Raw genomic sequence first — 14,302 nt, 5'->3', positions numbered from 1 at the left:
GGCCAGGATGGGAAGGAAACGTAATACCATAGCTGCGACACTAATAAGGGGGGAAAAGTGATGGCTGTCAGCACGGCGCAATTTCAGCCCGACTTACGAGCCTTATGTGACGTCTCGAAGTGCGCGAGTACTTAGGTTAGCTTCTGAGATAACGACAGGCCACGGTCACCTGGAAGCCCAAGCACATTCAGCAGTCAATGACTCTCGTTAGAGGAATGTCTGCAAGTACATTTAAGGGGAGCCGACGAGGGCAGATACTCCCACTGACCAGCAATTGCTTCTTCAGGTTCCCTGAGATAATAGTCAATAGTTGGGGCGGGGCGGGACGGGTGGCTACGTACTTAAAGTAGCTGGAGGTATTAGTCAGTATACTTCTAATCTGTTACTAACCTAGTAGCTTGACTCGTATAGTATATGGGTAATATGAAGGACATGTAGTAGATACACCCTCTCTATATCTCTAAAGGAGGATTTTTTCTCTGCCCGTTGATCATTTCTATTGCTAGTAGCAGTACATTTGCGGTCCAATTGAGAATGTCATGGGAATTGGTGGTGTTGTGACGGGGGTGCCACGTCCTTCGTGGGCTCGCTCTGCATCAACATCACACCTGCATACATACATGTTATGTTACCCTCCCTGGCTACATCTGCTGTAGTCTTCAGCTCATCGGAATTTGTACATCCATGACGACTCTAATGCTGCCTAGCAGGCACATGAAATTGTCAGTAAGTGGTATCAGACTTATGTAGCTTCTGTCTTGCTCCCTGCGCTGGGAGTCTGAAATCGAATTCCACCTACATACATACGTGTAGCTCTCGACTGCCTACTGCCTAGGTATGGGCCAAGCAGCTTCAGCCAGCTTCAGCCCTACTATTTGATTGTCACCCCAAGTCCCCGCTACTACACATGCCTGTCTCCCCTAAGTGCCCCGTTCTGGACCCCGTCTACTACATAGGTACCAACTAACTGGGTCTGCTATCTCACGCTAATGCCCCTGCGTCTTACTGTGCCTTCAACGATAACAGTCAGTCAGTTTCGGAAGAACAGCAACACGTTCTTCCTGACGTATTAACGACTGTCTTTTAGCGAAGGACACTGAGTCCATTACTCGATATTGCAAAAGCGTTTCCCAGAATCCAGGGCCCTGCGTTGCCTCCAAGATAACCAAGTGAATTCGGACCTAGCACTCGATTGAAGGCGGACAAAGACGCTGGCGACGAAACATTTGTCAGCTCTCACGTAGCTACCAATCAACTCGACGGCTATCCGTCGCACTTCGGACACGCGACGCTCACGTACCGGGAAGTTGCCGAAGATAGTGGCTATGGCTTCATCCGTGCCGAGCGACTCGCTTGGTCGGTCGGCATCGAGGGACGAAGAAGGGAACGGAAGTGATCAGAGCCCCGTCACGGAAGGCAACGGTGATAACGCTGCCCAACCGGTGGGTGCAACAACAACCAACTCGAGTGTCCCCAAGCCGAAAAGACTTGCCTGCATGATATGCCGCAAACGCAAACTGAAATGCGACGGGGTCAAGCCGAGCTGTAGCACCTGTACACGTTTGGGACATACATGCGCCTATGATGAAGTGCGGAGGAAGAGTGGCCCAAAGAGAGGTTACGTGAAAGCTTTGGAAGAGCGATTAAGTGAGCAACGCCCGCTCCTCAATGCTGTCGTTCTTTGGCGGATAGCATGTTAACCATGTACTACTGCGAGTATAGAACTGGTCGAATCGATGTTGCACACGCCTGAATCATCCTCGACCAGTCCCAATAACGCCACCACTGCGCCCAAGGAGTCTTCTAAATCCTCCTCTAACCCCGTCGAGCCCCGAAAGAAGCCTCCTGCTACCACGGCAAATCTCAATATAACAAACCCAGCCATTGCGATTGCTAGTGACAATGATATGGACCGGTGGCATTTCAACGGCGACTCGCCGCAGCCCGGGGCTGGCGACGACTTCAACTTCAATACTGCCATGCCCATGGGGATGAACCTAGATCCGAGTTTTACGTGGGAAATGATTGGTCTCGGCTTAGAGGAACCTCTTCCGCCGCAAGAAACCATAGATGAGCTGTAAGTATATTGCGATGCAGTTTGACTGAGTTTCGATCCCTTCTGACTTCCATGGTTTCCCAGGCATCAAATTTACTTCGAAAAAGTCCATCCATCTTTGCCAATGATGCATAAGTTTAGATATCTGGCGGCGATGAACTTGTGAGTGTCCTCGTGGATTTCCAGTGACAGCTGTAGTTGTCTACGAGGAGGGAGAGCTAATCTTAAGCCAGAGCTCCGAGCCAGCGTCCCCCTGTTGCGCTACGATACGCAATGTGGACTTTGGCTTGTTCCGTGGCCGAGAAGTATGCAGGTATGATGGACTTGTTCTATCAAAGAGCTCGAAAATACGTCGAAGCCGACTACATCAAAGGCTATGGGGAACACATGATCTCAGTCGCACATGCGCAAACCCACATCTTACTTGCTTCATACGAGTTCAAGATGATGTACTTCCCCCGGGCTTGGATGAGCACCGGTTCTGCAGCGCGTCTAAGTCAGATGTGCGTATCTAGCCCTCCCCTAAGATCAACTGGCATTGGAGCTAATACCCTCCTAGGATCGGACTACATCGATTAGATGGCTCGGGCTTAGATGTCAAACAGTGTCTGCCACCGCCTCGAGACTGGACCGAAAGAGAGGAGAGGCGAAGAACATTCTGGATGGCCTTCTGCCAAGATCGTTATGCCAGCATCGGTACTGGATGGCCCATGACCTTCGACGAAAGGGACATCATGACAGACCTCCCTGCTTCGGAGGAAGCATTCGAGATGAGCCGTCCTGAAAAGACCTCAACGCTATCTGAATCCATGACGCCGACGGGCGCTGCAAAGCTCCAGCCGTTTTCCAGTGTTGTGCTTATGGCCTGTCTCTTTGGTCGGAACTTGGTCCATCTACACCGGCCTGATGCCAACGATCGCGAACACGACCACAATGGCGAATTCTGGAAACGCCATAGGAACATGGACAATATCCTCCTGAATACGTCCTTGTGCCTTCCTAATTCGCTAAAACTTCCAACAGGGCTTAGCAATCCCAATGTCATCTTCACCAACATGAATATTCACACTTCGACAATCTGTCTGCACCAAGCAGCTATTTTTAAAGCCGACAAATACAAACTGTCGTCATCGATAAGCACTGAAAGCAAGATGCGGTGTATCACCGCCGCAAACGAAATTGCAAGCATTATGAGGATGGTCTCCCACATGGACCTTTCTGTGGTAAGTGGTTCAGCGGACAGTGCAACAACTGCGATTGGTCTTTACTAATAGCGGCTTCACAGATGAACCCCTTTCTCTCGTTTTGCTTATATGTTGCCGCCCGTGTATTTGTACAGTATCTAAAGAGCCGGCCAGACGATAGCCAGGTAGCGGACTCGTTACGATTTCTCCTGGCAGCTATGAATGCACTCAAGCGCAAGAACCCTTTGACCGAGTCATTCCTTGTTCAGCTTGACGTAGATCTGGAAGCACTTGGTGCGAGGATACCAATGCTAAGAGCCGCCTTTCCCCGGGCTAGTGAGTCGGTATGTGAGAAGACACTGTGGCTCCTGCGAACTATTAACTGACTCGACTTAGCCCATGACATCTCAGGTGAAGGCCAAATTGGAGGATCATGCAAGGCTAAACCAGCAATTTGAGAAAGCTGGGATGAAAACGAACAAATACAACGCCGACCCCGCCTTTCCTGGCGCCGGAGGTGATTCTGGGAGTTCTGCTCGTCGACCGGAAGTCGTTGAGCCAGAGGGCCAGAACACAGCAGCAGGCGGGGGAACAAGCGTTGGTTACGACATGTTACCCTGGGACTCCATGCCGACACGGGATTCGAGCACAGGAAGGCACAACAATGAAAATATAGCATTACCGGGGATGCCTCTGCATGCATATTCCATGGGCAGCAATTCTTTGAACACGAATGGGTTTGTTGAGAGTCAGGAAACCAGCTCACATGAGCTGTCGATCTCACCTCACCCAGAAAGCTTGTCAAGCCGGCCGACGCCCAACTCAAGTGGCGCCTCCGAGCAACCCAACAGTGGCTCAGCGCGTGTGACGGGCTCTGGTAGAACCTCTTTTGAGGCTAGCCCACAGGAACCGATGGGGATGCAGTCCGATATAGACGCTGCGGCTACGTCGTTCTTCACAACTTCAAACGGGTTTGGTTTAACAGGAGCCGATTCAGGGATGACACCGGGCCGCGGTTTTATCATACCGGAGATGACGGGGAACGACTTTACGATGCCAAATGACTGGGGCCAAACACAAGATCAGTCAGGGATGACACCTGTGGCAGAAGGTGTCCTCCGGAATCTTATGAATATGCCACCAATGGATGCTATGGACTTGGAATGGGATAGCGGGGTGTAGGGAAGCAGTCATGCACATTAATACTTATCTAGTCCTTGAACGATTCCTTGCTGGTTATTGAGGTTTGGGTTTGGTGTACGGCGCAGAATCTCTCGTTGCTCTGGCGGTAGACGAGAGTTTTGTTATGACCTGGGCATAGCGACTGGAGTTTCACGGGATTGAGAGCTGAGCTCACGGAATTGGCAGTGGACAGATACCGGGCTTGCTGTCTGTAAGGTACTATGCATCATGGGTCACCGGAAGGTACAAGAGCGGACGGATGCCCTCACTGTCTACCATTACGATATACCGGCTGGCATGGAAATAAGCCATGAAATACAATCGAGTGATACCCACGCTAGGTCAGAGATGAGATGTCGTACATGCAATGCGCTCGTGCACCTACTTACCTACTCTATCTTGCAGCTGTTCATGTCGGTCGTGTGGGAGGCGGACGACGTACCCCTACACTACCTGCCATGTTACGGCTGAGACATGGATGGCACGCCGTGGGGGTCAACCGAGATCTTCAGGGTTTTAGGTTCAGGCTGGCTCGGTCGGACTGGAGTGCCCAGCCGGGGACAGGGCTGTATGATTCGCTAGCGACCTTGCGAGCGGGAGCGTCCTGGCTCCTGGGCTCCTGGGCTTCTATCGATAACTGATCGACCCCTCCCCCGGGCCTCTCTCCCTTGCCGCTAACCCTACGACATGTCAATTGAAGACTCAACCTTAGGTTAGACTTGTCTTGCCTCAGAAACCCTTGCAGGGATCGGCGCCCAAATGCAAGTGCGCTTTCGGATTGGATTCCTCAATGTGTACATTCTTTACTGGCCACCCACCACCGTCGGCTCTGTACCTACCTACATCCTCTGTACCCTACTGTACCGTACTACACCACATGCCTTACGCCTCACGCGGGGCCATTTCTTTTTCGCGATAGCAGCAGAGTCGCATCTGTTATTCTCACAACAAGCGTCTTTTCGAGTCTTTCTCCGGATCTGTGTCTTCATACAGGCATCGTTGGGCCAGTGTCTACCTTCTCTCCTAGCTACCTACTTTACGTACCTCTTAATATCCAATCTATAATTTGAAGCTTCTTATCATATCTTTGCGGTTAGGTACCCAACACTATACCCATCCATCTATCCGTTATTTCTGCTTATAGTCCCGGCAAAACAACAAACAAACAAGGCCAAACTACTGCTACATAGTCAAGGAAGAATGGACTGGTGTCGACAGCTCGCCCTCCGCTGCGAGATGGTGTAAGAAGCGGCAATTAGCAGTAGGACCAGTGCAACAGTCGTCTCTTGAACTCGCAATATGGACATGGACCCTTCGTCAACCACTTTCGCAACCCCGCACCCTCTTGTCGCCCATACGCTCCATCATGGACTGCCTGATCTCGAATCGCACCATCATCACCAACAGCAGCAGCAGCAACAACAACAACAGTACCATGGGCCGCCCATGCAGCACCAACATGCGCACCTCGCTCACCACCACCACCACCATCACCAGCATCATGCCTCTTCTCCACCCCCGCCACCGCCCAACGAGCCGCCACCGCCGCCGCACTTTTCCCTACCGACTCTATCATCGAATACCGATATAGGCCTTGTACTCGACGGGCCCGACCCATCCTTCTATCTCGACCATGCACACTCCCATGCGCATCTCCAGCGCCTACAGACAGCTACTACTGTGCCTATCCTCCAACATGGCCCTCAACAGCAGCAACCCCCGCCACCTCCTGCGCAGCAACTTCACCAGCAGCATCACCATGCGTTGAGTGCCTCTCCCGTGCCCGTTACGGTTGGTGCCCCTCCTCCTCCGCCGCCGCCGCCGCCGCCGCCAATGCCGCCTTCAAGTCACCCCCAGCCAGCGAACCATGGCATCCACGTTAGCCAGGGTCCCTTCAATATCTTGACCCCGGGTCTTATCGCTCAACTACAGCAAGAGGAGGATTATCTGGGGCCAGGGATGGCTTCGTCCTCATCGCAACCCCCCAAGAACCTAGAGAATCGACCTCACGGTCAGCTGGTCAATAGGATCATTCCCGATCCGCCAAATCTCGAAATGTGGCGGGAGAAGCTGTTTCATGTGGATGATATGATCATTTTGACCAATGATGAATTCGAGACATATTTCCCCCACATTGATAATGTTTATTCCCATCGGTCGACCCAAAAGTATAAGCGCAAGCCCTTCATATCGCATTACTGGGATTGTCGCATGAAAGGACGGCCGCCTGGGACGCCGAAGTCGGACGATCCGTCCAAGAAGAAGAGGAAGCGGAATGCGCGGGAGAGAGATTTATGCGACGTCAAGATCAAAATCACCGAATACTTCGCCGGGGCCACCATACAGCTCGACGACGGCATAACCATAGATGGGACTCAGGCTCCACTTGTTGGTGACAAGTTTTGGACGATCCAAAGAGTTAACGGAAACGGAGGTAACGGAAAGCAAGACGGCGTAGCTGGCCCTCATAAGCATTCCTTGGCCAAGAGCGACGAGATCAAGAAATCCACCGTCCAGCGCTTTATCCAAGCACAGGGAAAGGAGGCCAAGAAAACCCAGAAGCCTACCCAGCGAAGAGCCACTGGCGCAGCCCAGTTGACTGTCAAAAAACATTCAAAGGAACACGAGCTGAAGCTCTATGCTGCGTGTTTCTGGTACGTCTTATGATAAATCTTTCCTTGCAGTGGACTGACTGGTTGTGTAGCCCCTTTTCGCAAAGAGTCTGGATTGCTCTGGAGGTCAAAGGAATGCAATACCAGTATTGTGAGACCGATCCCTTCAAGCGACCTACTCACTTGCTAGAGGCGAATCCTCGTGGTATGGTCCCTGCAATACGCGAGGGAGACTGGGCTAGTGGCGAGAGTGCTGTGATCCTCGAATATGTGAGTTTCTTTTTTACCAGAAAGCGGCTGAGATGTCCCATGCCTTATGAATCAATTGCAGCTTGAAGACCGCGATCACCATGTGCCCCTCCTCCCTACGGATCCACGACTGAAGGCAAACTGTAGGTTGTGGATAGACCATGTAAGTTGAAGTATTCGAGGCTTTGCGAGCCCCCCGTGAGTTTCAGCCATCTAATACCGTCTAGATCAATGCCAAGATTGTCCCCTCGTACTTCAATCTTCTACGAGCAACAGATACATCCAAGCAGTCCGAAGGCATAGATCGCTTGCAGACCGAAATCAGGGCGCTAGTGCAGGCCGCTGATGAAAGGGTACGGATGTAGCCAGGAGTCCTCTCGCTTGCAGACGCTTACGTTATATAGGGACCATACTTTCTCGGTGCCGATCTTTGCTTGGTAGACATCCATTTCGCGCCTTTCGTTTTACGTTTGTCGCGGATGCTCCGCCAGCATCGACACTGGAGCGATCCTATGCCAGGGACACGGTGGCATATGTGGATAGAGGCTCTGGAGCGGAATCCGCACATCATGGCAACGACAAGCTCCAGCGAGCTATACCTTGAAACCTTTGATCTCTTCATGAACAGTCGTCTGGCCAATGGGGAAAGCTGAAGGCTCCCAAGGAGTCATACTCCCTATCGCCAGGGGCATGGTGAGGACGCTGTCGAACATATATGATTCCCAGCCAAAGTTCCAGTCTAGTTCTGTAAGATGAGTTGAGAAGGTGGCAGACGCGGGTGGTTATTCGGATTACGGCACTAGAATAATTGCTTGGGCGTATAATTGATAGGGGGCGAGAGCTGTAAAGGCGTACAGTTATGTGACTTTGACTCTACATAGAAATTGGAAATAGGGGGCTTGGAGTTTTGTTTTTTTCAGTAGCGATCACGGGACGGAGTTGCGGATACTTTGCTGATGCTTTCTGAAAATTGTCTAGCATATATGAACGTATGCGAAGTAGGTAGAAGCTGTATCTATTCGAAGATATATAACACCCTCCACAACTCGCCTACATGTCAAGTTGGTTTGCGTACTGGACGTGAGTGGACTAATGACTACCTTCGGATGCACCTGGACGGAGCATGATGCCTCGTGGTACGTCCTAGACTACCGGAACGCATATATTCTATCCCGTGCCACGCACAATCCGTATCTCATCTCCCGACAAGTGATTGAGTGGGCGAGACTTGGAGAAATCTAATTTCCGAAAGATGTAAACTACCTAGTCAGTTTGGTTATAGGATGACATCATCTGCTGATCTGGCTCTCACATACAAGAGACGGAGCTTCGAGAAACATTCGGCGAGTCGGGCGGCGGAGGCGGGGCTAGTCTTTACCTAGGTCAGAAGGTTTCTCCCTGTGTTAACAGTAGGCCAGGCACTGAAGACCGAAGAAGCCATACGAAGATAGCATGCATTTGATTTAGCATATACTGTAGTTCTCACATACTTTTCGGCTGTACCTGTCGGACCACTTGCTGAATCGTTGCACCGCCTCCGGCCATCTCCGTTTACGTACATGCTCTACGCGAGTCTAGAAAGCACAATCACCTGCAGGTGAGCTGGACTGGACATCTGCCCAACCTCTCTCATCGCTTGATGCAGCACTGCCACTAACACAACGTACGTCATCGGCGGGCAGACTCTCTGTCCCCCAACAAACGAGAACAAAGCGGCGGCCTCTCTGCCTCTTGAACTGAGTTTGTCGCATATTGATGTTTGACAACACGTTCGAACTGGAATACAGTTTGATAGACGGTCTCGCGCACCCTCGGCCGGGTACATGTACTGTAGAGCAAGCACAAGAACAAACAAACATATTACTGCCTCGTGGCGGACCAGTGTGCCCACAAGAATGTTCCGCAGCAAACAAGACCCCGCCAACCGCCCCGGTGCTTTGGGCTGGCAGCACGGGGTCTCATTCGGGCAAGTTTGTAGGTGCCCAGCCTCAATGCGTCTTCCATGTCATAGGCCATAGCCGGGAAAGAGTCTGCCCCTCCAACCACTCTGGCACAGCCATCTTCCTGGGAGCCAGCCAGGCCTACTAGTGACCTAGTGCCAATTTCGCATTTCGCTCTTATGCGGCAGCCCAATAAGGACGAATAGTGAGCCGTAGTTCTTGGGCGTTGAGACAAGGTCGGTGTGTGGTCTGCTGTTCAGACTCCGAGAGAGAGAGCCCGCTGCTGCCGCTACCCATTTCTACCCGTCCCTGTCCTAGCGATTTATTTCCCTGTTCTGTCGTGGTAGTTTGTGAATCTTGCCCCTCAGCACCCTGCCACCCTACACCAACCCTTTTACAAACCCCCAATCGCGCATCTTGTTTGAAACCACTCTGCTTTCTTTCTCTGCCCAGTTTGCTATCCGACCAAGAAAAGGTTGTTTGTTGCCGACTGCCCTACGAAACAAGAGCATACCTCTACATCCATACCGGGTTGTTGCGACTCAAGCGACCGTCTTCTACTTTACGTCATCGGCCCCAGTCATAAGGCAGCGACTATATCCAGTTTTTCCTGCTTTGCTACTGCGATACCTCCAGGCTCAGCTACCTGCCCCGCTTCACCGCAACACCCACGTCCTTCTATGCTCACTCACTGAGCTTACTCTCTCCATCACTTCTTACTGTCCAATCTATCCTATCCTTATACTCACACACACACACACACGACTTGCACCTGATTTTCATCGGGCCTATAGACATTTGTAAAAAGGTGTAAATCATGTCGACTTACGACCCCTATGACCCCCCTTCACGGGGCCATTCCAGGCGATACTACACCGAAGAACGGCGCGAAGAGCGGCACGATGGCAGAGAGCCACGCTACGTTGACACGCAAGAGACATACTTGAGAGTGAACCCTTCTAGCCGTACCGACCTCGTCCCTCGGGCTCGCGAGGACAGCGACCTCTCTATCGAGGAAGTCAGGCGGGACTTCCCGCCTCCCGGATATAATGGTTCGCGGGATGTCCGCCGCGCTCGCTCTGCAGATCCAGGCTACTATGATGACTACTACGATCCTCGCCACGACGGCCGCTCAGCCCGTGGTGGTCACCGCGGCTCCAGGAAGGCCGGCAGCGTCTACTACGAAGAGGAGGAAAGAACTCGCAAGCGCGTCCTCAACAAACAGGAGAAGATTATTGCTGCCGTTGTCGGCGGCGTTCTCGCTGCTGGCGCTAAGGAGGTCTGGGATCGCCGCGAGGCTCAACAGGAGGGCCTCCACGAGCCCGACCGCAACCTGGTCGCCTCAGCTGCGCTAGGAGCAGCAGGTGCACTTGCCGGTTACCAGGGTGCTGACGTCTACAACAAGTACGCCGAAAAGGACGAGAAGAAATCCACTTATGTGGTCCACAAAGGTCGCGACGGGCGCGTTTCTGAATACTATTCCGACGATGAGGAGGATAACAGGAGCCGCAAAGGCAACAAGTCCTTCCTTGAGAATGCTCTGTCCGCGGCCGGTCTCGGCAGCGCCATCAAAGCTTTGACAGGTGGCGGCGGGAGTGACAAAGACAAATACGACGACCGCCGCTCAGAGAAGAGGAGCCGCCGCGGCAGTATGGACTCGCACAAGTCCAGGAATGACCCGGCCGGTCGCATGCAGAAGGCCGCCAAAGCCTCTCTTGTCGCAGGTGCCGCTGAGGCTTTCCGTGTTGCCCGGGAGCCCGGTGGCTGGAAGGGCGAGAAGATGAAGCGCATCGTCACTGCTGCTGCTGGTGCTGCCACCATCGACGCTGCTCATAATCCCGATAAGGATAGCAAGCGGCACCTCATCGAGTCAGTCATCGGTGGCCTTGTTGGTAACCGCGTCCTGAACGGCTCCAGGAAGGATATCGAGGAGGACGGGAAGACGGGCCGGAGCCGATCTCGGTCGCGCGCCCGCTCTGTAGGCGGTGGCGGTGGCGGTGGCAATGGCCTCGCAGCTCTCGCTACTGCCGGTCTCGGCGCCCTGGGTGCTAAGAAGTTGCTAGACAAGGGAGGCGACGATCGGGAGTCTCGTTCTCGGGGACGCCGTGGCAGCGTTGATTCGTATGACAGCCGTTATGACAGCCGGGCCGGCTCACGGGACAGACGTCGTAGCCGTAGCCGAAGTGTTGTGGACGGAGCGCGCCGCAGTCTAGCCAAGCTTGGCCTTGGAAGCGCGCCTGCTGAAGATAAGGACGACTACGATGACACACGATCCCGGAAAAGCCGGAGGAGGAGCCCCGACGCCTACGATGACGACTATACCTCCAGGGGATACATGCGAGGAGGAAGAGGTCCGGACGAATACTACGACGATGACAGGTCCACTGCCAGACGCCGCAGCAGGTCTCGATCGCATACACGGGGTGGTCGATCCGGCTCCGTCTCGAGCAGTGATCTGGGAGACTCGGACGATGACGAGAAGACGGCCAAGAAGATGAGAGGTAAGCAAATGATTACCACGGGCTTAGCCACCGTGGCAACGATTCACGCCGCACATAATGTCTATCAGAGTATGGAGAAGCGCAATGCAAGACACAAGGCGGTCAAGGAAGGGAGGCTCACTCCCATGGAGGCCAAGAAACTCAAGTCTAAAGCCATCATGCAAGATGCTGCATCCGTGGGCATCGCGGCTATGGGTATAAAAGGAGCCATTTCCGAAATGAAAGAGGCTCGTGAGCAAGGTCAACAGGTCAAGGAGTGGAACCAAGAGAAGCAAAGGCGACACGAGCGGCGCATGGAACGGCTCCAGCGAGCCAACTCGTCTCATTATGGGAGGTCCAGGGATGACGACTGGCACTCTCCAGCTCCCGCGCGCGAGAGCCGGTACGATGACGATTACGGTCCCCGTTATTCTGATGGGAACCCGTACTCGGTCACTCTCCCCCGCGCCTCCTGTCGGCTACGACAGGAGATACTGAGGAACTTCGCGCCTTAAGTCATGAAGAATGCACGGCTTTTTGTCCTCTAGCCCTGCACCTTCACTCGCTTTCAACTTCCTTGGATAGCTGCCGGCAAGAATGGAGCTATCAGGATATATCACGACTTTACGACATTGACGAAGATGGCTCTGGGAACCATCCTTGGGCTGGCGTTTTTGATACTTGGTTCATGTTGAAGCCTTGGCTTGAATTTCGAGAACCGAAAGTCAGCCAGCGTGTCTTGTGTTGATTGCTTCTTCAACTTTCTTGAAAATAGAATGCCGTTTTTGCTGTTTCTAACTCCCCCAACCAGCATCGAAGAATTCATATGTATACCTGAGCAATCTCAACTGATCTTACTTATTTTGTGACAGACGGGCGCCGCAGACGCCACCATGACCGCTAAGCGCGTGGTGGAGACGGGCTGTTGACTCCAATGATACTGGCCGGATCTTCACGATGATGACTACTGCAGTTTTGTATGGGCCTCTACGATTACTGGGGTTGATGGTACAAGGACGTGCGTAAACTCATTTCCCTTCGATGCACCGATGACGCTGTGTCACCTAGCGGCATGCGGTATCCTGGTGCGCGAGAGGGTGAGTTCACAGGAGAAAGAGAGGAACATCTCTCGGAATAAGCGCAACGGAAACCCCGGTATATAAGTGTGTACCTACGGCTGCAGGTGTCATCATTGTGGAAGCTGGTCGATCAACGGACGTGCATCTAGCCCCCGAGCGAACAAGCGACGATGTCCGAGAATCGAACCTATCAGACCGCAAACCGAAACAAGGAGGAGCGAAAGGACGAGGGCCATTTGTCAGTCTCGTGCGTGTGTGAGTTCCACACGGAGTCTGCAGTTGGAACGGATGCAATGGGATCGGAGTCTGCATATAGTAAGTACATACATACAGTACTTACTTGCATGGGGGGGGGGGTTGGGCGGTGAAACTTGTCTTTCGCGGGGATTATTTGGCCTGGTATAGGGAAACGGATGATGTGTTGGATGGGTATTGGTTTCACGTTCTTTTTCTTTTTTTTTCTACAGTAGAGAAGGGCATCGTATCGGGATTGTGGGCGGCGTGTTTCCCCCCTCCTCCCGCGTGGAGACTGGGAGCCGCTGCAGGATGATGACATCCGAAAGGTTATAGGCGGGGAGGTTGGGAGCGATAGAGACCCGAGCGTTACGTTACGTTGGCAAGATGGCATGAGACATAGGAATCACGATACGAACGTTACGAATCTCCTTATTAAATATTCAATCACCATCTCTCATTATATTCTGGAGTATCGCGGTTCTGTTTGCATCTGTGTAATCACTTACTTTTTCACTCTCTGATATTGCCAAGCCCCGTCAGGCACAGATAGCCATCAGAGAAGAAATGACCGGGTTTGGGTAAGATCCGCCCGCTTTTCTCCTCCATATCATCAGCACATGCAGCAATACCATAATTATTAATAATAATCCATCATCCGTGAACCGACGGGATTTCCAGGTCCCTGGTGTGTTGGGCCTCATTCAATGTCTCAATCAGGTGAGCTAGGTCAGCAAGCATCGGAGACGGAGAGGCAGGATCACTAGGTGACATCATATTGGTTCTTATTAGGGTCTCGTCCTTCTTCACCGCCATAACTCTTCATTCCGGGAATAAAACAATGTCGAATACGACTGATAAGGTATAAAACCGACATATCCTAATAATGTGGCCACACCGAAATAAATAATTTTGGACCAGTCCATGCCTGAGGTCCTTCACGACAGCAAGCCCTCAGCTCAACCGTTTCTAATTTCTGTCTGTCGTTTCTCTCCATCTTTTTCTTTTCCCCATCACTTCCTTTCCCTCTTTTTTATCGTCTCTCGCAGTTGGTATAATAGTTTTATTATATTATAGGCTTCGGCTTATTATAGTCCATGGCTGGGAAGGTGAAAGGTTCGGACTAGGGACATCAGTTATATACGCCAAGAGAAGATGACTAGAAACGTTCTTGGTATCACGGTATAAAAATAGGACATTCAGGACAATTTGGCCCAAAAAGAGAACTGCCAATTATCAAAAACAATGCATCTGCAACCTGTGCAGATGTTTCCCGCTTCTGTCAC

At 52.2% G+C, this 14,302-nt stretch overlaps 3 protein-coding genes across 3 annotated transcripts; all 3 read left to right on the top strand.

The window, feature by feature from the left end:
- Positions 1–1,325: 1,325 nt before the first annotated feature.
- Positions 1,326–4,422, top strand: PG994_011763 (uncharacterized protein; the record flags this gene model as incomplete). Its single annotated transcript, XM_066863172.1, has 7 exons — positions 1,326–1,647; positions 1,723–2,077; positions 2,141–2,218; positions 2,290–2,559; positions 2,616–3,279; positions 3,342–3,584; positions 3,637–4,422. 7 exons carry the CDS (start codon positions 1,326–1,328, stop codon positions 4,420–4,422), a joined length of 2,718 nt encoding a protein of 905 aa, XP_066712282.1.
- Positions 4,423–5,721: 1,299 nt separating this feature from the next.
- Positions 5,722–7,936, top strand: PG994_011762 (uncharacterized protein; the record flags this gene model as incomplete). The annotated part of the gene is made up of 5 exons (XM_066863171.1): positions 5,722–7,076; positions 7,127–7,304; positions 7,366–7,446; positions 7,511–7,636; positions 7,688–7,936. The coding sequence occupies 5 exons, from the start codon at positions 5,722–5,724 to the stop codon at positions 7,934–7,936; spliced, it is 1,989 nt and encodes a 662-aa protein (XP_066712281.1).
- A 2,104-nt stretch (positions 7,937–10,040) lies between these two features.
- Positions 10,041–12,218, top strand: PG994_011761 (uncharacterized protein; the record flags this gene model as incomplete). The annotated part of the gene is made up of 1 exon (XM_066863170.1): positions 10,041–12,218. One exon carries the CDS (start codon positions 10,041–10,043, stop codon positions 12,216–12,218), a length of 2,178 nt encoding a protein of 725 aa, XP_066712280.1.
- Between the last annotated feature and the right edge of the window lie 2,084 nt (positions 12,219–14,302).

This window comes from Apiospora phragmitis (assembly GCF_038363925.1).
Source record: "Apiospora phragmitis strain CBS 135458 chromosome Unknown utg000010l:1.0-9815664.0:1.0-9183399.0, whole genome shotgun sequence".
Lineage (NCBI taxonomy): Eukaryota > Fungi > Ascomycota > Sordariomycetes > Amphisphaeriales > Apiosporaceae > Apiospora > Apiospora phragmitis.
The sequence above is the reverse complement of the archived record's forward strand: the minus strand, read 5'-3'. Positions and strand labels throughout refer to the sequence as shown.